At 37.7% G+C, this 26,942-nt stretch overlaps 1 protein-coding gene across 1 annotated transcript in view; it reads right to left on the bottom strand.

The window, feature by feature from the left end:
* DSCAM (DS cell adhesion molecule) overlaps nt 1-26,942 on the bottom strand; it is a gene marked incomplete at its 5' end in the record, with an annotated part of 312,828 nt that overhangs the window by 70,594 nt on the left and 215,292 nt on the right. Inside the window, 2 exons of the mRNA XM_008068451.1 lie at nt 868-1,021; nt 24,747-24,880. Of these exons, the coding sequence (XP_008066642.1) occupies nt 868-1,021; nt 24,747-24,880 (288 nt within the window). The remainder of the gene's footprint in view (nt 1-867; nt 1,022-24,746; nt 24,881-26,942) is intronic.

Here is a 26,942-nt window from a genome sequence, read left to right as displayed (position 1 = left end):
GTGATACCGCTCTCTTTTCCCCTCACTATTTTATTCTGCCTATTTCTTAGCTATCACATGAATAAGCTTGTTATTAAGAAATCTTGGAGGCAAAATTGGAATCTTGGGATGTTTATTTTTTTCTTTCAGACTCTTGGAAGCCATATTAGTAATAAATTGCCAATGTTTTGTACGCCAAATCAAGGGGCATCTCCTGCTGGCCTGGAATTACTGTGTAAGAAAATTGACTTACTGTAAGTGCTAAATTAGGAGGGTCCCTGGAAACACTGGATGATAGTAATTACCAGAAGCAGAATAAGAATAGCCTATGCCTATATGTGCTTTTTAAGGATGTGTCTAACATCTAAATGTAAAAATATTATATTTACTTTAAGGAACTTTTTATTCTTTGATGACTCCATATTCCCACTGCTACTGTCTCCAACTGTCTGACTGAACTTGTTTAGAGCATTATATATCAATAGGTGAATAATTAAAGGTTTTCTTATATTTGTAAGATTCCAAATTCCATAGACCACTAAATAGACGTCTCTTTAAGAATCACAACACTTGATTTTGATGGAAGTAGAACTTCCTTGGGAAAATGCTATGCAGCGATTTTCACCTACTCCTTTTTCCTAAGTTTTGCAAAGACACTTGGTTGTAAAGTCACTCATCTTTAGTTCTGGGTTCATTTCTAGGGGACTTATTTTCTGATTGGACAAAAGCTCAGTGCCTGCTAACAGTGACTTTATATTTCTTGAGCTGAAATGTTATGCTCTGGTTTATTTGAATTTTAGATTAGTAAATATTTTATTTCAGATAGAATAGAGACTTAAAAACAGTTGAATAACAATAGGACATGAGGTCTTTACTACCACTGCACACCTTTAGCTAATGGCTCTACTGTGATGATTTCACTACTGTTGCCTCGTCCAGCTGAAGTCACGGCCACCACCCAGACACTGTACTGACGATTCCGACTCAGGTTAGGAATTCTGTAGGAAAATGAGTCAGGGGATGCTTCAAACTCACTGATGACCTGCGAAAGGAAACAGATGTTCCCACATTCAGAAAAGCATATGGCACAGATTTCCTAAAGAAATGAGTATTAACATATTATCTGTCAAAGCAAACAGAAGTCACAACTCACCCCCATCTAAAAGGCTGACTTTTCAATATGAGATATAGTTAATAAACTTAGGTGACCCTTAGTCTGCATTTTTCTCTGCAGCAACTTTGATTGCTACTAGTGAGTAATTCAGCCCTTTGAATTATAAACCACAGGATTTCCAGTAAGATGGCAATGGAACAAGTTGGACTATGAGAGTCTCTGCAAAAGTGAATGTCCATAAAGACTCTCTGCATGAGTGGTTGCATGCCAGTGGATGAGTGAAAGTCTGTCTGAGGAGAGGCTTGGGTTCATGCACCTGGAACTTTCCTCTGGAGGTGACTGCAGACTGCCATGGCCCTGAGATTGGAGCCCCCAGGATGCAGGATTGTCTGCTATTCTCAGGACTCTTTTGAGAAGTGGCAGTGGAAAATAGCTGATCCTCATCACCTGGTGCTTGGGCCACACTGTCACCTGTGACAGAAGCCCCAGGATCCATGGATATCCATAAAGACAGCAGGTCATGGGAAGCTGGAAAGGAGCCCCATCACCAGTGAAGAAACATGAACCGGCACCATTTTCTCTGTCCTGGGTCCAGGCAGAGACCTGCATTGCTCTGCCCAGCCTCCCATGTGGAGCCTAGAGGTCATCTCCTCATCAAACTTGGAGAGACAGACAGACACCCCTTCCTCATGCTGGAACAGGCACAGACATGTCAGATCTGAGTGGGAGACTTGACAGCAGCGGCAGCAAGCTGAGTGAGTCCAGATCTGATTCACTCTCTTCCAACAGTAGTCTGTAGGGCATCTGACCCATACTGATAGCAACCCTATCAGCCTGCACTGAGAGCAGAGGGAGAGGGGTTGGAAACCAGAAGTGAAAGGAAGTTGGAGTTACAGGAATGACTTCAGAGCAAATTTTTTGTTTGTTTGTTTGGTCTTTTGTTTGTTTTGCTTGTTTTTTGTTTTCGCTTTTTCTCTTCTCTCTTTCTGCTTTTGATTATGTTTTCATACTTGATTTGTTTCTGATATTTTAATGCTGTTTTAAAAGACTTCCTGTTTGTGTATGGGTATTTTTGAGGGAGAGTACAACCATGTGGGGGGGGGGGTTGTCAGTTTGTGTGTTTATATGATTGTCTGTATGGTTTTGTTTTTTTAATTTTTTCTGTCTTTGTGTCTCTGTTCATTTCTTCTTCTTCTCTCTCTCCACCTTCCTCTCATCTTCCTCCTTCCTTTTTACTTTCTTTTTCTGTTTCTTATCTCATTTTGCTTGCAGGAGGCAAACATATACCCCCACTGTATGGACAGATTGTTAAGGCTGTGGAAAGTGGGTTCCAGGGGGCCCACACACCTCTCAGTGGATACTGGGATCTGCATATGGTTTCTGGATCATGGTTTCCCCCTTGATTAAACTTCAAAACTGCACCCCCACCCCAGCTTTATAATTGAACAAAGGTAGAGGATCTACATAAGGAAGAATAAGAGATTGAGTAAACAGAAGTAAAAGCTAACCTCCTATCCCTTAAGAACAGAATTAAAGAAGAGGTAAAAAAGGTGGAGGGGGGGATCTACCCAAATGAAGGCTTCATCCCTGGGATGCAAGGCTGGTTCAACATTTGTAAGACCATAAACATAATGAAATACATCAACAGTGCCCAGCACTCACACAGGGCTGGGAATAGTCCTTTTCCCACCAGCTGGATTGGAAAACCTCAGGATTTCTGGAGCACTGGGTATAGTACACAAGGGTCTTACTGTAAAGGTGGGAATAAGTAGCCCTAGATTGAACACCACTCTAATCTTGCCCAAAGATTCTTAAAAACAAGATCTAAAAAGATAAAATTATTACTAAGTAATTTAACTGCACTCTGGAACAAAGAATCAAAAATATTTATAGCAATTAAAATATCTAGTACCTCAAAAGGTAAAGTTGATGATGTTTGACATTCAATAAAAAATTTCCATGTACAATTCAAATATCCATCAATGGATGAAAGGATAAAAAAATCCATTATATCCATACAATGGAGCATGATTTAATAATAGAAAGAAATGAAATACTGATAAATACTATAATTTGGACAAAACTTGAAAATATTATGCTAAGTGAAAGGAACCAATAACAAGAAACCACAAATTTATGATTTTTGTCATAGTAAATATCCAGAATAGGCAAATTTACATTAGCATAGGTTAGACTAGTGGTAATTACAAGGCCGGACAGGGGAAAGGGAAGAATGAGGAGTGACTTCTAACGGGTGTGAAATTTCCTTTCAGGGTGAATCCTTCATTTGGGTAGATTCCCCTCCCCCCTCTCCCCCCCTTTTTTTTTTACCTCTTCTTTAATTCTGTTCTTAAGGGATGGGGGTCAGCTTTCACTTCTGTTTACTCAATATCTTATTCTTCCTTATGTAGATCCTCTGCCTTTGTTCAATTATAAAGTTGGGGTGGGGGTGCAGTTTTGACATAAAATTAGATAGAAGTAAAGAGTTCACAACTCTGAGAATATACCAAAAGTCACTGATTTGTACACTTCTAAAGCATGAATTGTATGTTTTGTGAATGACACCTCAATAAAGTGGTTATTAAAATGTCAAGAAAACATGACTCATAAAGAATAAATAATTGTATCAATCAAAGTTGACCCAACATTGACACAGATTATTAGATTTTCTTGGAAACAAGGGCAATAAAGCAGTTATAACTGTATTACAGCTGTATTTAATTATACATGTTCAAAAATTTAGGTAGACATATAAATGACATAAAAAGATCAAAGTCAGCATGAGAGGAAACTATAATGTGTGAGATAAAAAACACATTGAACTAGATTAGCAGCAGAGTAGATATTGAAGAAAAAAATTAGTGAACTTGAACACACAGAAAGAAAAGAGAATAAAAAATTAACAGGACATTTTCTAACTATGAAAAACTAACATGCATATAGTTGGAGTTACTAAAAGGAAAGAAATGAGACAGGACAGAAAAAAAGAAGTTTGAAGAAATAGTGGCTGAAAAGTTTTCAAATTTGACAAAAATTATTCATCTGAACAGCCAAGAATCTCAATGAACTTCAGATATAAGAATTTTAAGAAAACATCAGGGCACATTCTAATCAAATTGCCCAAAACCAGTGATAAAGAGAAAACTGTAAAAGCAGCCAGAGAAAATACAAGTTATATTTGAGAGAACAAAGGCAAGAATGGTAGGAGATTTATTTTGAAAAACAACCCAAGCAACAAGACAGTGAAACAATGTCATTAAAGTAGTGAAAGAAGAGGAAAAAAAAAAAGAAAACCTAGAATTCTATATTCAGTAATCATGTTTCAAATGAAAGTGAAATAAAGACTTTTTCAGATATATAAAAAACTGAAAGAATTAATCACCAGCAGACCCACACTACAAGAAATGTTAAAAACAAAAGTCCTTCTGGCAAAATGAAAATGATATCAAATAGTAATATATTTATATTACAAATAAATATATTTATATTACAAATATTACACAAATAAATGAAAAAATGATAAATACATAAATATATATACTTCTTTGTTTGAATTTCATTAAAATATAATTGATAGCTACAAATAATAATGTAATTTGGGCTTATAACACATATAAAGTAAAATGTATGACAAGAGCACAGATGTTGAGAGGGGAAAATAGAAGTATACTGTTGTAAGAATATTATACCATGTACAGAATGTATGTCTTAAAATTAGACTATAGTAAGTGAAAGATGCATGCTGTTAATCCTAAAGAATATGCTGAAATTACAAAATATAGTGCAAAATAAAGCTAATGAAACAATAATATAAATAAAATGAAACTATTAAAGAAATAATCCAAAGAAGATATAAAAAGAATAACAGAGGAACAAATTGTACAACAGCAACAAAACCAAAGTAGTACAATCATAAATGTAAATTTAATTATATCAACAATTATTTTAAGTGTAAATGGTCTAAATATCTTGAATAAAGGCAAAGATTGTCAGATCTAATATAAAAACAACACTCAGCTATCTTCTGCCTGCAAAAAATGTAATTCAAATGAAAAATTAAAATAGAAAAATAAAAGTACAGAAAAGATATTCCATAATAACACTAACCAAAAGAAAACTGGGGTGGCTATATTAATATTAGATAGGAGAGACTTAATAGCAAACATTCTTTTTTTTTTTGAGTTGGAGTCTCTCTCTGTCACCCAGACTGGAGTGTAGTGGCTGCACTCTGTCACCCAGACTGGAGTGCATTGGCTAATGCAGCTTCAACCTGCTGGGCTCCGGCAATCCTTCCGCCTCGGCCTTCCAAGTAGCCGGAACTACAGATGCATGCTACCACATTCGACTAATTTTTTAAATTTAGTGTAGAGATGAGGTCTCACCAAGTTGCCCAAGCGGATCTTGAACCTGCGGGCTCAGGCAATCCACTCACCTCGGCCTCCCAAAGCGCTGGGATTATAGGCTGAGCCACCGAGCCCGGCAGCAAACATTCTTAGTAGTGATAAAGAAGGTAATTTCTTAGAGTATAGCAATCCTAAACATTTATTCACCTAATAACAAAGTTTCAAAATACATGAAGCAAAACTGATGGAGTTCAAGGAGACATGGAGACAGGGCCCAACTGTCTTTGTAAAAAGTCATGTGCAGTAGCTATAGCTGACTTTAGTTCCATTTGACAGATGAGAAAATGGAATAAGTCACTCATTGAGGTCACAATGCCAGGCATAGACTGAACAATAACTCAAGCCTAGGACTTCTGGTCCCAAGTGCAGTGCTGTTTTCCCACACTTCATGTTGCCAATTATGAGCAACCAAACACAAGAAGGACTTTTACCCTTGATAGCTGTTAAATAAATCTTATATTGCTCAGCATGTTGTATAAGTTGCAATACAGGCTCTGCGATTGAACAGGGGATTCAAATCTAAACTATGCATCTTAATTATCACAAAATCCCACCATTCCTCAATAAAAAATAATGTCAGAGAATGCCAATTGTCAAACATTAACTTATAGGTACACAGTGTCACAGTCTCTCAGTCTCCCTGATTATATTTGATTAAAGAGAGACTGACTCTCTTGCACAAATTCCTGGGATACACATATATACTCTAGTATGCAGTGTGTGTGTGTGTGTGTGTGTGTGTGTGTGTGTGTGTGTGTGTGTGTGTGTGTGTGTGTGTGTGTGTGTATACATAATATTTGCCATACCCATTTTTCCTTGCAAACCACACACACAACACTTATGTCCTGTTTTCATTTACTATGGGAAAATTAGTCCTTCCAGGAGTTCAGAGAGAATTTGGCTTGTTTCCTGGCAAATCAAGGAGATTATCCTGATACTGTATGCACTTGTATTGCATAATGCTCTGAGGTTATATTGTTACCAACTTAATTTTACAAAGCTTAATGATGTGCAAATTATAACTATTGCTCTTACTGAACATTAAGCATCAGCAAACATTAAAGTAAAATAAATTTTATTTTAAAAAATAAAGCTGTTTTTTTTTTTCCTGTGGAGGGTAACTTTTAGTCAAAACTCAATACTTGTCCTGTCTACAAGGTACACTTGATTCTTTATTACCTCCAAAATACAAATTAAAAAAAATTTTTTTCTAAGCATGACACATGGCTAAAAATCAACAATAAAAATATGACTTCTTATGCAATATCTGTGTTATCAATTATATAGAAAACGAACAAAGAACTGAAGTTAAAAATAAAGGTATATTTGTGAATGCTTCTTTCCACTGGAATGACATTTTTCTAAAAATTAGTGGAAAATAACAGTCAAACTGTTCAATGCTTCCTAGTGGTTATTTCAGAAAGTCAGTTGCGCTGATGTTGCCACTCTTTGACACTCTGTGTTTCCCTGATTACTGCCACAATTAGGCACTATTTTCCTGGTCTCAGTAGAAGGAGAAACAGAGAGTTGCCAACTGAACAATTTAAATAATTGAATAGTTCATTCATGTTCTCTGGAATGTGTGTAACTTGATACAAAAGGTGACTCTTAAAGGTTTAGAAATGATCTTAAAGTGTGAGAATACGTTCAAAGATGCCTGAACCTTCTTTTCTAACATAGCTGTTAGGCCACCTATGTGGGACTTGCTGGTTCTGATGTTTTGTCAATCATTCATTTCTGGGTTTCAAAAGAGACTGAGTCAAGATACTTTTTTCACTACCCAAAACAGTTTTCGGACTCATCAATTTGGATACCTTTTAGTGTTTCTGTCATTTTTTGGTTCCACCTCTTCCACAACAAATACTTCCCTTTGAGGACGTTTTTCATCCAGGGAAACAAAAAGAAAACAGTTGCTCAGGACGAAGTCAGGTGAATAGGGAGGGTGGTGTACAGAGGTTATGCCATTTTTTATCAAAAGCTGTTGAATGCTCAGCATGGTGTGGGCAGGTGTGCTCATAAATCACCCATCATGAAGTAGGCAAATGCATTGAAAGAATCTTCAAAAAAGCATTCACTGAAGCTGAACACAACGTCTCAGAACAATGCTAGCTGATATACTGATGCTGATAGGTTCCTAGAACACTTATCTAACAAAGAGGGAAGCCTGTACAACAAGGGGCCTACTTAAAAGAAAAATTCAGGTTTTTTTGGGTTCCCCCTCATATGCATGTAGCGTATCTAGTGAGCTATCACAAATGTACTTACAAAAGGATTGTTCATGGTTTTTACTGGTGGAGGTAGTTGGGGATTCATGAAAACACCACTGCACTGAAAGTATGGAGGTCCCTGAGTGAGGGATATTGCTAAGTTATAGGACCCCTGGGGCCAGTCATGTAAACTTGCTGGACTAAAGTTCCCTTCTTTGAACTGTGGTAAGAAAATCTATGCAAAAGTTCTCTCATCTCTATGCCTAGTAATAATAAGAACTCATAAATAATTGCTGAGTTTGAATTCATAGTCATTTACTGGGTTCAGTTCTAGTGTGTAGATTATGAGGTAAGTTCTTGCCCTTCAAAGGTCAAGAAATGATTATGGTTTGGCAAATAGAAGATTAATTTAAAATGAGACACAGTATGATCCTGACCAATTCCTGTGAAAGTCTAGAAATAAAATAATTTGTAAAACTCCCTTTTATAGTTGAAGATATTGATTAATATTTGCAAGATGCCTAGGAAAATAAATGGAATCTTTATATATTTGACTTAAAAATATTTATAGCAAGGTTTTACAAGATTTCTGATATGATCCCCCCCAATTGTATCCAGAGTGGAAAATGCAGCTAATGGCATAAACCTTGTGACAGCCAAGCCAGACGGCTCACATTTCAAGTGTTCTGTCTTTGTGTGTTACTGCTTTAGGTCTGCTGGGTGGAGTCATGGGCTTCTAAGCAATTCAATAGCATACAAATCAAAAGCGTGTAAGGCTTGCTAGAAACTTCATTTTCTCCTACTGCTTTAACGTCACATCATGAAAAAGCCTGGCAACAGCCTTCCAGACCTGTTTTCATTCCACAGTTATTTTTGTCTTGTGTTGTTGATGTACTATTTCTCCTTCCATATTTAAGATACTTTTTACCAGCAAATAAGACAAGATTAATCACAATAAACTAATTTTATTTATTTATTTTGAATCAGAGTCTCACTCTGTCACCCAGGGTGGAGTGCAGTGGCACACTCATGGCCACCACAGCCTCAACCTGCTGGGCTCAGGTTACCCTTTCACCTCAGCCTTCCAAGTATCTGGAACCTGAGGCATGTACAACCAAGCCCAGCGACTTTTTTTGATTCACGGTAGAGATGAGGTCTTGCCATGTTGCCCCGGCTGGTCTCGAATCCCTGGGCTTAGGCAATCCTCTTGCCTCCACCTCCCAAAGTGCTGGGATTACAGGCATGAGCCACTGCACCAACCTACAATGAACTACTTTAAATACTTTTTGATATTTTTCTATAAAACTAGATGTTTACCCAGTAATTTCCAAACTAATTTTCAAATTATTTAGCTTAATAGTTGACCCTGTGAAGCTTTGTAGAGCTTTCTTCAGTCCCCTCAATTAGAGGTCATATCTGCTTTTGTTTATCATCTTTATGACCTGCCATTCCCCTGTGGGCTAGGACCTTGCACGTGCTGTCTCCCCGGGGGATCAGGCTCCCTGAGAGGGGATCTTGCCTTACCCATCCCTCTTCTAACACCCCAGGTATTCTAGTTCTGTGCATTGCCTTGAGTGGGGGCCCATAACCAGTAACTGGAATTGACTGATGAAAGTCTTGCAGCATTAGGTGAGTTTGATAATGACACAGACATGAGTTGAATATAATAGGAAATAATGAGTAGAGAATAACTACGAAGTCACAGGCCGCTAAGATCAAATCATCCAGCCTGTCTGCTATAAAAATAATTCTACTTTTAAAAATTTCAATTAACTTTTTCATGAAAAACTAATTCTATCAAGGAAATGTGGTGGTGTAAAAAGCTCTGATAGTTAATTACTAACAGGTAGTTTTTCAAAAATACTTTAGTGCTGATTTCACAGATTGAATATTCACAGCAGTGTTTAAAAAAAAACCCTCCTCCAAAGCAGAATAAACAAAACAGATAGCTCTTTTAATTATAGGGTAATGACACTTTCAGAATCTATAAAATATCTTCCTGTTTAGTGCCAGAGAAATGGCCTGGATTCCATTAAGAATAACCAGTTCACTGGATCAACTTAAGATTTTAAAAATTCTTATGTACAATACATTTTGATCCAATTTCCACTTTATTTAACAGTCCCCAACTCTAAAAGAAAATAATGCCTTGGCACAACGATCTTCCTAAAGGCACAAGTTGAAGAGGCCAGAATTGGTAGAAAAGGTAGCATATTAAACCTACTTGTTTTGTTCCAGTCAACACTGAAGGTTTCTTCTATGTTTACTGAGGTTACTGTAGCTGCTGACACACACACACACACACACACACACACACACACACACACACACACACATACACACACACACACCTATATAAATGGGCCACTGACTATTTTTTTTAAAGGCTTTCAAATAGAAAATGTTTTACTTTTGGCCTTCCAAATAGAAGAATTATAGTATTTTGTAAGTGTATTAAAGTTGACATCCAGAAAAGGCATGAAAGAAACCTATTTCTTAATGTTATTGTTTAAAATCAGGGGCACTGTCCAATTAGCTAGACTGGCGTTACAGGGTCCTCACATTCCCCAGACTCTTTCTGACATAATATAACCCCCATTACTACAATTCTGTCTTACTCCTTCTCCGTTGTCATACTACCTGCCATGAAAATTACCTATCTGTCAAACATGCATTATTAATATAATTTGATTGCTGTCACCTATTCAATAAATTCTGAACAAAAGAACTAGTTTAGAATCGTATAGTTTCTCACATGTAAGAAAGAAATTAGTGACAGAGTATTCTTAGTAATAAAAATAATATGTGCATAATATACAGCATTGCAAAGATGACTATTTCCACTAGTCTTAATTGAAAAATCATTTAAAGCCAATTTCTTTCCACAAAAAGTACAGTGTATCTGTGTCAGGCCAACTCAAAAAGATAAGATGTTTTCAAAGCTAGAATTTTTCAAAGACTCCAAAAGCTAATTGATCAAAAGGTCACTTTAGCAAAACTTAGGAGACAGTAAAAAGATCAGAGGTTGGGAGGAAGGGATGAATAAGTGACACAGAGGGTTTTTAGGGCAGTGAATCTACTCTGTACAATACTATAGTGGTGGATCCATGTCATTCTGCTTGTGTTCAAACCACAGAATGTACAACACCAAGAGTAAGCCCTAAAGTAAACTATGGACGCTGGGTGAAAGTGATGTGTCAGTGTAGGTTTATCCATTGTAACCAATGTACCACTATGGAGGGGTTGTTGATATGTGAGATGGGGGGAGGTTGTGTATATGTGAGATGGAGGGAGGTTGTGTATATGTGAAATGGGGGATTTTTGGGAAATCTCTGTACCTTCTGCTCAACTTTGCTGTGAACCTAAAACTGCTCTAAAAAAATAAAGTCAATTTATTTTTTAAAGGGAATTTTCATCTGTAGATACTCAAGAAACTTTAAGCAGCAATGGAGAAATACATTCAAAGTGGTGCATACTGGGTTTTTGTCTGAGTGATGTCATTTCAAAGGCAGGATGCTTATTGAAGCAATGTATCTGCCAAGTTGAAGACACAGTCTTGTGAGACTGGGCTCCAAAAGAGACTTCCTGGGCCTGTTTCTGTATAAAAATTCCACTGGATTTTATGCTTCTGTTTTACTTTTCTCTATAGATTACAAGATTGGCTCAAGACTTTAAAGACCTAGATTTCTCCTACCCTTAGAGTATAGGACATTTGCATGTTACTGATTATAGCAATTGAGTGACTTCACACAATACCCAATGTGATAATAACCACTGTAATAATATGAAGAGAAAATTGAATTATAGATTCACCAGAATGATTTAGCAGTTATTGGCTAGTTCACTGAGGGTAGGTTAAAGAAGAAAGAATACCAGTTTTAAAGGACTAGCTTCTTAAAGAAGATTTAGAACCACATTTCATTAGAATTGGCCATGAAATACAAAGGTTACTTTCAAGGGATCCTCAAGAATATAAAACCAAAATTGATTTTCATATGTCTAGGATACTTAGATGCAGCCTTGCCTCAAAGAAACTTTTCCAGGTTTTTCCAATCATATAATTCTATGACAAGATGTTGAAGTCTAGAGTAATGTTGGGTTGATCACAAAAACATAGATCATCTAACATAGGCCTATCACACAGAAGTAATCAACAAAGATCTTATGAACACAATTAATTACATATGTGTAATTACATATGTGTAGATTCTTAGGACAAGTTGTGGTATCTCTATAATTTTCAGGTTTGACATTATATAGTAAAAGAGATTCATCATTAAGTCATTTAAATAGAACTATGGAAGAAAGATTTCCACATCAGTGATTTAATAGCATAGACATTGGATCTAAATGCTTCTGGGATACAAAGTATTCTAAAGTATATAACACACTTTCTTGTCTTATTAAGCTGAAAAATTCATTATATAATTTAACCTCTTTTGAATGAATACAATCTATACAGTTTAATCCAACATAACATTTGTGGAACATCCATGATGTCAGCATAACATAAGGTTTTCCAAAGGCATAACAGCGACTAATCATAGTCCCTGCACTTAAGAAGCTGACAAGACACTGTGTAAGGCCAAACTATGCCCATGTCTAATGATAACATAAGATATGTCAACATGAAGCTGACAATCATCGTTGGGGAACATTAAGGTGGGATGAAGTCAGTTTTCCAGGGAAGGTGGTAGCCATTAGAGAAGAGAGCTTAGACCCTGAGCTCATCCCTATGCTGCAGATTCTGTTTTCCCTTGCTAAGCCGGTTGATCCTGGCCAGGTGGTACAATCTCCATTTCCATATCAGTAAAGTGAGGATAACAATAATAACTCTTCCTTCCTAAGGGTCATCAGAATTAGTGGATACAAAAGAGTATTTTTAAAAATATGGATCATAGAAGCAATTTAGTAGGACATGGCAAACATTTAAAGTAGGATAGAATAGGAAAAAAGATCTAATGGAACAGAAAATGCCAGAGGGCATTATGTGTGGTGAGTATAAGTTTTGTTTACATAGCTTTTGCTGTATGTGTGTACTGGGTTGTGAGTATAAGTCTTTCCTATTGTGGGTTATGAGACAGCAAGTTTGAAAACCATAGGTACAAAGCAGTTAGCACATAGCGCAAAGGACACAGATAGTCTTCACAAATAGTGGAATAAAAATACAGCATTTATGTTGAACCTTTTTAAAAAACATTTCGCGATGATAGGAAAAAGGCAGGAAAACCAACACACACACACACACACACACACACACACACACACACACACAAACACGAGACACCTATGTGCTTAGATAATGGATGAAAAAGGTTGGTAGAATATGAAACTGGACAGAAGTTTGAGATGGTTTGTAGTAATCTATATAGATCATATCAATAATTTTGAATGTTTTGGGGTTAAACATGAGAAGTCATCTAAGACGTTTGCACAAGAAACTTATCTACAAACATTTCAGGTTAGAAAAGACTGGAGTCTAATCTTCAAGTTCTCAAAGATAAACAATTCCAACCAAGACTTTCCTATACAGCTAAGCTAAGCTTCATCGGTGATGAAGAATTAAAATCCTTCCCAGATATTCAATCCCTAAGAGTTTATGTTGCCTCCAGACCATCCCTAAGAGTTTATGCTGCCTCCAGATGCTTAAAAACGTACTAAGCTTTGAAAAAAGAAAAAAAACAATGACCACACTTTTCCCAAGAATGCAAGAAAACAGATTCAACACAGCACGCATTGAAAACACAGTCCCAAAATCAAAAGAAAACCAACCAACAAATAAATAAACAACCAATGACAACAAATAACTTTAAAAGAGTCTCATGATAGGGATAAACTCTCACATCTCAATAATCTGCCTGAGTATAAATGGACTAAAAGCACCAATGGCGTAAATGGACTAAAAGACAGAATAGTAAATTGAATTAAAAGCATGACCCTACAATATGCTGCCTCCAGGATCATCTCACTACACACAGACTCAAAGCTAGAGGATGGAAAACAAATTTTCTGGTGAATGGAACACAAAAGAAGGCAGGAGTCACAATTTTAATATCAGACAAAACAATATCTAAACTATCAAAATTTAAAAAGATACAGAAGGACACTAATAATGACAAAAGATTCAATCTATCAACAAGAAATATCCATTTTAAACAAATGTACACCAACACTGGAGCATCAGTTTTTATAAAGCAGTTACTAAGAAAACTAAAAAAGATATTGACTTTAACACAATTATACTGGGGACCTAAATATCTTACTAGCAACTTTAGACAGATCATCAAGACAAAAAAATCAACATGGAGCTCTGTAACCTCAACTTGACGCTTGACCAAATGGAATTAATAGATACCTACAGAACTCTCCACCCAACCCCCTCCCCCCCCCACAAATATACATTTCACTCATCATCACATGTGAGGTACTCTGAGATCAACCACATCCTCAGTCATATATCAAACACAAACAAATTTCTGTGTTTGTGTTTGAAATTGAAATACTGCCATAGACCTTCTCAGACTACAATAGAATACAAATAAATATCAACACCAACAAAATTCCCCCCAAACCCACAAAGATATGGACACTAAACAGCATGATGCTGAACAACTCCTGGGTCAACACAGAAATCAAAACAGAAATTAAAAGATTCCTGGAAACAAATTAAAATAAAGACACACATCTTACCAAAACCTCTGGGATGCCATGAAATTAATACTAACAGGGGAATTTATATCTCTAGGAATACACATCAATAAAATAAAAAGCTCACAAGTTAACAGCTTGACAAATCACCTAGAGGGAGCTAGAAAGACAAGACCACTGCAACCCAAACTTCAGCAGAAGAATCCAGATTAATAAAGTAAAAGCCCAAATATGGGATATGAAAGACAAAAATATCATTTAAAAAAATCAACGAAACAGAAAGCTGAGTCTTTGAAAGGATAAAAAGAATACTGAATCTCTAGCCAGATTGACTAAGAAAAAGAGACAAAAATCCCAAATAAACACACTCAGAAACACAAAGATCGGGTTATAACTGACCTCAAAGAAACACAAAAGATTATCAGAGACTCCAGTGCACTCCTGTATTGAAACAAACTTGAAAACCTAAATTAAATGGAGAATTTTCTGACATCACACAATCTCCCATGGTTGAAACAAGAAGAAAATGAGCTCCTAAGTAGATCAATAACAACTCAGCACATTGACTCCATCATAAGAAATCTACCTACAAAAAAAAAAAAAAAAAAAAAAAAACCCTGGACCAGATAGCTTTCCAGAAAAATTCTACAAAACATACAAGAAGGAGCTTGTATCCTAATGAAAGTATTCCAGGCAATCAAGAAATACAAAACTCTCCCCAAATCATTTTATGAAGCTAACATCAAATTGATACCCAAACCAGATAAAGATCCAACAAAGAAAGAGAACTACAGACCAACTTCCCTGATGAACACAAAAACAAAAACTCTCAACAAGATTCTAGCAAACCAGATTCAACAACACACCTCAAAAATCATCTACCATGGCCAAGTAAGCTTAATCTCTGGGATGCATGGCTGATTCAACTTCTGCAAGACCATAAACATAATTGAATACATCAACAGATGTAAAACAAGAACCACATGATTATATAATTAGATGCAGAAAATGCTCTTGATAAAATGCAACATCTCTTCTTGATAAAAACTCTTGAACATCTGGGCACAGATGGAACATACCTCAACATGCAAAAGCCATCTATGATAAACCCACCATCAACATTATTACTAAATGGACAGAAATTTGAAGCATTTTCCCTGAAAACCAGAGTAAGACAAGGTTGTCCACTTCTCATCTCTTCTGTTAAACATATTGTTGGAAGTACTAGCTAGAGCAATCAAATGACAGAAGAAAATCAGGGACATCCAAATAGGAAAAAAGAGGAAGATAAATTATTGCTCTTTGCTGATATGATTCTACACCTTAAAAACCCAAGAGAATCTGTCAAAAACCTCCTTACACTTTTATTGGACTTTGGCAAAGTCTCAGGGTACAAAATAAATGTTCAAAAGACAGTTGCATTTTTATATTTCAACAAGAAACAGGCAGAAAACCAAATAAAAAGTACAATCCCATTCATAATAGACACACACACACACACACACACACACACACACACACACAGAAAAAAGAAAAAAAAGAAAAGAAAACCTTGGCATCTTTCTAACCAAAATAGTGAAAGATCTTTATAACAATAAGTACAAAACACTGCTCAAAGAAATCAAAGAAGACACAAACAAATGAAAAAATATTTCATGCTGATGAATTGGAAGAATCAACATTATTAAGATGTCCATTCTATCACAGGCAATCTACAGATTCAATGCTATACCCATTAAATTACCAACATCATTCTTCTCAGACATGGAAATAACAATATAGAAATTCATATGAAAACATAAAACATAAATGACCACAAATAGCCAAAACAATCCTTAGCAAAAGAAACAAAGTGAGAAGTATCATGTTTTCAGACTTTAATTTTTAATATAAAGTTACAATAATCAAAAGAGCCTGGTGTTGGTATAAGAACAGGCATAAAGACCAATGGAACTGGACAGAGGTTCCAGAAGCAAAACCTCAATTTCTCAACCAACTAATCTTTGACAGAGCCTCCACCAATAACCACTGGGGAGAGGAGAACTTATTTCATAAATGGTGCTGGGAAAACTAGCTGACCACATGCAGAAGAATGAAACAGGACCTCTACCTGTCACCATATACAAAAATCAACTCTAAATGGATCAAAGAACTAAATGTAAAACCTCAAACCATAAGAATCTTAGAAAACACATGAGACGCCCTTATGGAAATTGGAACTGGCAATCAATTCCCGATCCAAACCCCAAATGCCCATGCCATAAGATATGATAGACATTGAGACCTAATCAAACTGAAAATCTTCTGCAAAGCAAAAAAAAAAAAAAAAAAAAAAAAATCAAGAGAGCGAGGAGACAGCCCACAGAATGAGAAAAAAATATATGCCAACTATATATCTGACAAAGGCTGAAAATCCAGGATCTACAAGGAACTCAAATGTGCCAAAAGTGGGCAAAAGGTATGAATAGACACTTCTCAGCAGCCAACAGACACATGAAAAAATGCTCAGCCTACTAATCATCAAATAAATGAAAATTAAAACCACACTGAGATACCAGCTAACTCCAGTCAGGGTGACCATCATCAACAACTCAAAAAACAACAGATGCTAGAGAGGATGAGAGGAGGGAGGAAAGGGAAATGCTTCTATACTGTTGGTGGTAGTATAAACTAGAACAACCTCTGTGGAAAATAGTGTGGCAATTCTTAAAAGATCTAAAAATTGACCTTCCATATGACCCAGCAATTCCCCTTCTGGCAATATAAAAATGCAACTGTCTTTGCATTTTTCCCCTTCTGGCAATATAGCTCAAATCATTCTATGAAAAAGATATCTGCACACTTAGGTTTATTGCAGCATTATTTACAATGGTAAAAACATGGAACCAACCATGCTGCCTATCAAAAGTGGACTGGATTTAAAAAATGTGGTACATATACATGATGTAATATTACACAACCATAAAGAGGGACAAAATTATGGACTTCACAGCAACTTGGATGGATTTAGATTCTATAATACTCAGTGATTTATCACAGAAACAAAGAACTAAGTACCATATGTTCTTGCTCATAAGAGAACCCTGAACATTTACCATACTATAAGAAAGGGATTGGCAGCAGCTGGAAACTGCCGTGGGGGAGGGAGACATATAGCATTAATAAGGGTACCTGATCTCAAACCAGGAAAAGTGGGAAGCAAAGGTAGGCCCACACTTTAATTGTACAATGACCACTTGTATACCTAATCCTGAATTATACCCCACATCTTTAAAATAAAATAAACAACAACAAAAAGGGTACCTGATCTGAAACCAGGTAAGGTAGAGACCAAAGGGTGACCCAGACATTACCTGCATGATGACCACTTAAGTTCTTAATCCTGAATTGTACCCCACATTTTAAAAATAATAATAATAAAAATAAAAAAAAATTTGCACGAGGAATAAAACATGCTCAGTTTCAGAATTAGGAAGAATAATTATGGCAGGAACGTGGCCAATGGAAAGGAAGTTGAAGACTTCTGACTTAGTTTTGGTTCCCCAGGTGAGGACCTAACCAAGGCAATGGCAGGGAGTATGAAAGGAAAGAAGGAAATGAAGAAGATATTGCAGACTGAGAATTCTCTTGTGATGTCACTTTGCAGATTTATTTCTTCTGATCATGACACCTCTTCTTGCCCCCAGTTCATCAAGGAAAATTCTTCTCCTCTTTCAAGTCAGGGCTATTGTGTGTGTTCCAGGAAACTGTCTCTGACCCTGTGTTTGAGTAACTTCCAGACTGTTCCTGCATCATGCTGTGCTGCATATATCACTGCTGTGTCCTTTGCCACATCACACAGAAGGGTGACAAACTCTGGTGTGTTTTCTACTTTTCCTAGAACTTCTGGGTACATGTTTGAATTGTACTTCCTGTTTTTTTGTGTAGTTGGGTGAGGCCATGTGATGGATTCTGGCCAATGATCTGTGTTGGAACATTCAACGCCTATGTCACACCCTCTGGAGATTTCTTACCCTCCACAATTTCTTTCCCTTTGTCATAAAACCAGCCTGGGCCCTTCCTGAAGTGGAGATGCCATGGAGCAATTGAGTAGAGGTACCACCAACCCACAGTGAGCATAATCACCAAAGACAAACCAACCAACCATTTGTTGGAGTAAGTCACTAATGTTTTAAGCTTGTTTGTTATACGACATAACTAAGCTTCTCTTGATTGATGCACTTCAGACCCTGGGTCAATGCAGAGGAGTGCCCTGTATATATTTGTGGTACAAATGAGTAAGTGATTTGGTGACCAATCATATAATGAATGGAGAGGTATGAGAGAAGCCACAGTTAACTCTCAGGCTTCAAATCAGAAGACAATTGATATTGTTTGATCATTAGGTAAGCTAGGACACAGAAAGAGAAGGGAGAGGCAAGAATGAATGTATGTAGTTCTGGGCATTTTGAATGTTTAGTGGGGTACCCATGAGGACACGGATAGTAGAAAGTTGGAAATACAGAACTGATGATTCTCTAAGATTGTCAGGGTTAGAGACAAATGTAAACTCCTTAACTCCCAGTGTTAGTTCAATTATGAGAATAGATTCAGTTATCCATGAAGATAGTAAAGAAGATGAAAAGAGGATAGAAGAATATTGGAAAGTGTCTACATTTAAGGGTGGGAAGCAGAGGGAGAGGGGATAAAAAAGGAGAAAGACTAAGAGATCATGGAAATTGAGAAGGAGGGGATTTCTAAAAGCAAATAGCTGTATAATAGTGTGCTGTGCTAAAACTACATGGAATAAGAAGTGCACTGGGCAGAGGTAATATAATTGAATAACCAGGAAGTCCATGGTGACTTCTGGGAGAGAAGCAACCAACATCGCAATGAGTATCATTGTAAATAAAGTTGAACATGTTAGATGCTAGTTGCCAGGTCCCATGATATATACCACTTCTTCACTTTCTGAGTTTATTAAATATTTTTAGTCCTCTGAAGCCCCCTCTAGCCCTCAGACCTGATATGGTTTGATTTAACGTAGTCTAAGGGGGGTTGGGAGGCAAATGCACACCTGTTGCCTTGGGTAGGAACGTTGGGACTCAGTGAAAGTTACTTTCCTTGCCTCATAGACAACTTGTTTAATTCTCAGTTGTGGGCTAACTGTGGAGAGTTTAGCTGCCCAACGTCTTCTTCTGGATAAGAAGAGTACTGATATGTTCTCCTTTGCTCATTCAGTAACATGCATTGAGTGCCTGCTATGTGCAGGAACTGTATAACATTATCATCTAAAATTGGGATAACTTGTGTGAGTCACAGTTTATCCATAGAATTTTCTATGCCTTCTGATTTTTATTCATTAACAAGAAATCTGTGCTACTCAATTTTATATTTCCAAGTTCTGTGTAAATGAGCTTATCATTGTGAAACAGACAATTTCTATATCCTAGTGTTTACTATATATAGTGCTTTCTATATATACCAGGGGTGCAAAACAATGTACAGATTTTAAGAGATGTTAAGAGATGTTTGCCATAATAAGAAGTGTCTGGACACTGATGGTAACCACTTTGAGTATCTCTTGTAATTGCAGAAGTCAAACGTGACTTGTAGTCATCTTTTGTTATTAGTATACATTGAGTATTACAATTTTAATGCAGTTTTTTCCTTTCTTAGAATGTGTACATTTTTTGGTCCCCTCTATATGTATGTATGTATGTATATATATCTAGATATAGATACAGATAGATATATAGATATAGATATAGATAATGATGTAGCCTAGTAGTGTTTACTACAATATGTGTATGTATATATGAGAGGGGACACTCTCCAAAACTAGAATTTATTTATTTAAAATGGTGTATATATTCTTACAAGCTTAAACTTCAGTCATCTTCAAAGTATCCTTTATTTGATGTAATACACCTATGGAGATCCTTTTTCCACTGCTCAAAACAGTTTTTGGACGTGTCAGTTTAGATGATTTCTAGTGCCTCTGTCGTATTTCGTTTCATCTCTTTCAAATCAGCAAATTGTTTCCCTTTGAGGACTTTTTTCATCCAAGGAAACAACAAAAAAAGTTGCTGGGGGGTGAGACCGGGTGAATAGGGAGGGTGAGGCACGGAGGTCAAGCTGATTTTGGTCAAAAACTGTTGAATACTCAGCCTGGTGTGGGCAGGTGTGCTCATAAATTACCCATTATGAAATGAGCAAATGCGTTTAAAGAAACTTAAAAAAAAAATTCACTGAAGCCGAGTGCAGCATCTCACAACAATCCTAGCTGGTACACTGATGCTGATGGGTTCCTAAAACGCTTACCTAGCAGGGGAAGCCTGTACTGCAAGTTGTACACCTTCCAAAAGATAATTTAGTTTTTTGGAGGTCCCCCCTTGTACACACATACATGATTTAATGTAGGGAGGAACATTAGAAAAGAGATGCAGATTAGTTACTTTCTACTTGGGACCTTAAAGATGATCTCAGTTCTTTGCATTTTCATTGCTTATAATAGCTTGCGAATTGATAGTTCAAATCATTATAAATTAAAATTAATAACCAGCATTCACAGATTACATGAATGAGGTTCTGAATCAAATCAATTTTGATATTTTGCTGTTTTAATTTCTGATTGGAAGGCTGATGTCTCATGGCATTTGCAGGACCTCCAAGGAGAGATTAATGTTCACTCAGCACCGTCTATGGATAAACAATTTTTAGCTTCATTTTCAGCTCATCTAACCTTGTTGTCTGGCCAGATGCAAAGTTTCATACTAATGTCTTTTACTAAGCTAAACTGAAAGAACACCATAAAACAAATGCCTATGAATAGACAACATATTATACATGCTAGAGAAAAATGACTGTGTCTTTTAACAAGGTCCTTTTGCAAGGAAAGGAAATGAACTGGGGACTCTTGAGAGAAAACTGACATTAGCAAGAAGGTTATCTGAGGGACTCTCATAAGGTAGATTGGATATCAGGGCATATTGTGTCCTGATTTATCCTCTCATGTTCTACATTCAACTATGAAATCATTTCAAAGAAGAAAAAAAATTCAGATTGATGAACATGGAAAATATACCAATCTAGTACTGCCCTCTGGTGTTCATCCAGACACATTGGTAGAAATGCAAAAGCTCAGAAAATGTAACAGCATGTAGGTTTTGACAAATTACAGAAACTAAAGATGGAGAAAAAAAAATCTCTCTTCTCAGGAGTTTACAGTTACTTTTTAATTTCATAGTAAAAAAGAATAATAGATGAGATTTATAAGTATTCACCTCTGAAGAGAAATATATCATCTCTCTCTGATCTTAACTCATTATGGTACTATTTTATTATTTAATAAAACCTATTATTTAAAAAAATAGGTTTTGTGACTTTAAACAATATTTAAAATAGATGAATAGCAATGTGGATAATAGAGAGAGAATAAAACTGATTCTAGTTGACTTCACTTTACTGAGGACAACTCTGAGATTCTGGGCCCTCATTAACAGACAGCATCACTGCTCAGGAGGACACAGGTACCTGTGACTGTCGGCTACATTTCTACATCTGGTCAAAAGGCAACACAGATACTCTGATAGAAAGTCAATTGTTGGCCGGGCTTGGTGACTTAACCTGTAATCCCAGTACTTTGGGAAGCTGAGGCGAGTGGATTGCCTGAGCCTGTGGGTTCGAGACCAGTCTGGGCAACTTGGCAAGACCTTGTCTCCAAAAAAATTAGCTGGGCATGGTAGTACATGCCTGTAGTTCCGGCTACTTGGAAGGTTGAGGTGGGAGGATCGCCGGAGCCCAGCAGATTGGCCCTGGGGGCAGGGAGAGCTACTTGGAAGGTTGAAGTGGAAGGATTGCTGGAGACCAGCAGATCGACTCTGGGGGTTGGGGGGTGGTGGAGAGTGTGCTACTGCACAGTTGTTATTTCCCACCTTTTTTGGTTAGTTTGATTTCATTGCTGTCATTTTGGAAAGTGTGTTGTTGAGAAGGTGCTGGGCGTCAAATCCCATTGTCCTGTGTGTGAAGAGACAGTTGAAATCCCTCGGAGAAACATTTCTCCTCCATCTTACAGCCTGTTTGATGATGTTTTCAGGACAGATCTTAATTCTTTCTTTTTTACTGTGGGTAATTCTTAGGCTGGGAGTACAGAGCCTACAATGGCCCGTGACATCCCACAAATGGAGCCTTTCTCGTGTAAGCACCTGTCACCCAGGACTCACTGCAAATAAGCAGGGTTGGGGCTTTTCAGAAATAAAGATCAGATTGGAGAGACAAAATGCCAGCAAGCTGCTGTCCTCTGTACCCTGCTAGTGACTTTCTAGCTTGTTGGAGTCAAAATGGCCAATGTGAGTCCCATAGCCGATAGCCAAATAACCAAATAAAAATAAAGATCTCTCACAGAAACAAAGATCTGAGTATCACATGTTCTCACTCATATAGTGGACCTTGAACATCTATCGTAATACTATAAGAAAAGGGTTGACAGTGGTGGGAAACTATGGGGGGGAGGGGAAGGGAGGTGGGATTAACGGTAGTCAATATCCGTCTGAGGATGGGGAGACACCCCTTATCAACAAGGGTGCCTGAATGATGCATATTTGTATACCTAAACTTTAACTGTACCCCACAATTTTGAACATAAAAAACATTGATTAAAAAAATAAAAATAAAAATAAAGATACAGTTCAAATTCTTGCAGAAAATGAGTACTCTCTATTTTAGTAACAACTTTCTCTCTTTTGGTTAACGTGAGGACATGTTAGCGCTAATGAGGAAATTAACAACTGCCCTGGGAGTGTCCTCAGAGAACTGGCACTGTGAGGAGAAGGCTCAATGGCTCGGAATTTCATCTCAGGGCCTATGCTGCTTGCATCCCCGGGTCGGGTCATAGGATTCAGAAGGTGAGAATTAACAGCATATTTGAAACCAAATAAGGAACCCACCAAAAAGTCCTAGAACCCAACTGGTTGCCGTGGTTGACACATAAGCAGCAGAGCACACAACTTGATTTTCTCACCTGAGGGGTGAAGCGGTGTGAATCACACACAGACCCCGCCCCAGCTCTCAGCGTCACTCACACACACTGTCCGGGAACACCAGGCCTCAGGCACTCCTAAAGACTTGGGACTTGGGCAAACTTGTCCTGTGATTAGTAAATTAATTCATTTATAAATTAGTTTGGGAAACTTATGCAGCCTCGAAAAGGAAGGAGAATCTGACACCAGCTACAACATGGTTGAACCTTGAGGACATGGTCCTGAGTGAAATAAACCAGTCATTGAAGGACAAATACTGTATGATCCCACTTATGTGAGGTCCCTAGAGAAGCCGAATCCACAGAGACAGGATGTAGGATGGTGAGTGTCAGGGTCTGGGGGAGGAGGAATGGAGAGTCAATGTTTCACAGGGACAGAGGTTTGGATTTATGACGAGTTCTAGGGATGGATGGTGGTGACAATTTCCTGACAATGTAAATATTCTTAATACCATTGAACTCACTGGACAAGAAAAAAGCGGTTAAGATGGTGAGCTTTATGTTATGTGTTTCTAAAATATAAACAAAATTAGTTTGTATATTCATTCCACAAACATTATTGAATGACTTTGTATGGCAAGTTCTATGCCAGGAGCTGAGAGCTACAAAGATGGATTAGACCCAGCAACTATCTCATAAAATATCACATTTCTATGAAGATGTCAAAAATTTTGAAGTGTCATTTTAATGTTTTCTCTTTGCTAAAGTTTTCATTTTGGATTTTTTTGTATCTGGTCTCAGAAACATTCTAACTGTATCATTATTATTTAGCAGTAGTAATATCAGTGATACCAAATATCACATTTTGAAACAGTAAGAAGTCTAACTTTGAATTCCTTTGCAATGAACTAGACAGACAGCTGTAACTGTGAGTGTCATAAGTCCTCTTTAAAGAGCTCCATTTTTTGCACAATGGGGTTTTTCCTGCTGCTCTTCTTTAGTATGGGGTGAATAGGGAAGGAAAACAAGGGTGAGACGGGAGGGAGGGAAGGAAGAAGGGAGGGTGGGAAGGCATGATGTGCATTTCATGATGAGTCCAACAGCAAAATCAATAGGTGTTGCTCACTGACTATTAGTTAAGGCACAATTAAGGCCTCTGGGTTTTGATTTTGATAAGCTTGCTGGCAATTTCATGGGAACTCACCAAGTAAACAATAATTCTAGACAATTGTGCCCCTTACAATGATTCAGGAGCGTATTTTAAAATGCCGTGTAAATGAGGACTTTGCTTTGTATGTAGAGACAACAGAGGAAAAATAAAACCACTGGAAAGACCCAAGGAGGTGGGAAACAAAAGAGCAAAACTGTCCAAAATAAGCACCTGCCGCTCGTTTGTGGGAAATATTTGAAAGGCATATGGTTATTTACCAACTTACTGTGGGATAGGGGTGGGAGCAGAATACAGTATACTTTCGGATGATGCCGTTCAGCTTGAGAGGGGGAAGCCAGGACACAAAGACCATGGATGCTGAGGCTGCCGCTGCCTTGACGCCCGCAGGAGGACCTGGAACTGGAAGAGGCGTGTGTTTAGTCACAAGGTGGGGCCTTGAATGGGGCAGGCAGGCCCATGCTTCACTACATGACCCCACTCAACACTTGCTGCTCTGCGTGTCAAGGAACAGATTTATGAGTTCATCTGCGTCCCCCACCCCTAATTCCTATGTTAAAAGTCTAAACTCCGGTACCTCAGAATGACACCGTATTTAGAGAGAAGGTCTTTACAGAGGGGTAACTGAGTTAAAATGTGATAATTAGGGTGGGCCCTAATCTAGTACGACTGGTGTCCTTATAATAAGGGGCGATTTGGACACAGAGACAGATGTGTGCAGAAGGAAGATAATATGAGAACATGGGGAAGATGGCCATTTACAAGCCCTGGAGAGAGGCCCAGAACAGATCCTTCCTCACAGCTCTCAGGGAGAAGCAGCCCGGCAGACACCTTGATTTTGGACTTGGCCTCCAGAATTCTGAGACTAAAAGTAAATTTTTGATGTATAAATCACTCAGTCTGTGGTCCTTTGTTACTGTGACAGTAAGAACTACTAATACACTCAGTTCTAGTTCCTCTTTTCCTAGGAGCCTTCACTATTCATGCCAGTTCCTACTGACTTCCTGCCTCTGAACAGCTTGGAGAATTTAGCTTCTTGGACACTCTTATTTCTGCTACAGGTTTTGGCTTAGAACCAACTGGAGATGTACCTCTTGTCTCCTGAATTAGAGAGGTGTGAGGGTAAACTTCCTCAGCCATCAGAGACCATGCTTCCTTCGTCTCAAACATTTTATCATGGCTCCTCTTTTGGCTCAGGCGAGGGGTGGGAATATTGGTAATGAGTACAGATTTTTGTACCAAGGATTTACAGTATATATATATGTCATAAACTTTCCTCTGTAAACCATCTAAGAAGGCAGAGCAAGATGAAGCATAATTTGGGAGTGAGATAGAAACCACAGCCTCCTCCTCCCACCTTTTTGTTTTCCAGATTGAAGAGGGTGGGTGGGGTGAGACGGACCTGACATGGAAGGGAAAATAGCCTCAAAGTTACTAATGAGGGAAGACTTGTGGCTCTTGTTTGGTTCCTCATTGGTCTAAAAGTCCACAGGGAGGACGGTAATTGCCTTGGAGGCCTTGAAATTTAAACCAATGTAAGTCCTTCATAAGTCTCTGCTCTGATGACTTTAACTGCTCAGTTAATATTTTTGGAGTTAAATGTGCATCTCATAATTGTCACTTTGACTCTTCAATGTCTGTACAACAAAACGAACAGCTATGGTGAGAGCTGACTTGGGTTGTACATAGTCACCAATTGAAAATATAACATCTTGGTATCAGTTTGTGGCAAGTCCTGATGACAGCGGAAGGGCTAGAAAAGGGGACACATATAGGTGATAAAGCCTAGATTTAAAAATCCTGTGGGAGCAAACCTTCACTGTCCTGGGAATTTGGGCTTAGTTTTGCTGCAGATAAAGGCAATAGCCAAGACATCCACCACCTGGTTCAGAGCCTCAAGGGCTCCTCTTGAATACCAAGGGTGAAGGGAACATTTGCTGGAGATTTTCATCCTTGGATTAACCAACACTGTCCCTTCTAACAAACAGACCACCTAGACCATGTTCCCTGTGCTGAACATGCCCTATGGCCATATTCTCTCTAGGAGATTAAGAACTTCAGTAACAATTTGTAAGCAGATGCTGAAGAAGAGTTGATTGTGTTTGTTTCCAAGCTGTTAGTCACAATTATATGTGCCATGGTAATGTTGTAAGTTATTTACTATGAAAACCAATGATATATAAGTGCAAAATAAAGCTGTTTCTATGACAATCAATGAGACTTCCTTGGAAAGGCTTACTTAGAGATAATTTAGAAGGAAGTTAAAAAAGAAAGGAGAGAAGGAAGGAAGGAACATACTCATATAACAAACTTACATATGTACCACTTGAATCTTAAAAAAAAGGAGCTGGGCTCGGTGGCTCAGCCTGTAATCCCAGCATTTTGGGAGGCTGAGGTGAGTGGGTTGCCTGAGCCCATAGGTTTGAGACCCGCCTGGGCAACTTGGCGAGACCTCATCTCTACA

Source organism: Carlito syrichta, unplaced genomic scaffold (genome assembly GCF_000164805.1).
Source record: "Carlito syrichta isolate Samal-C Ts95f unplaced genomic scaffold, Tarsius_syrichta-2.0.1 Scaffold310954, whole genome shotgun sequence".
NCBI lineage: Eukaryota > Metazoa > Chordata > Mammalia > Primates > Tarsiidae > Carlito > Carlito syrichta.
This window is presented reverse-complemented; position numbering and strand designations above follow the sequence as displayed.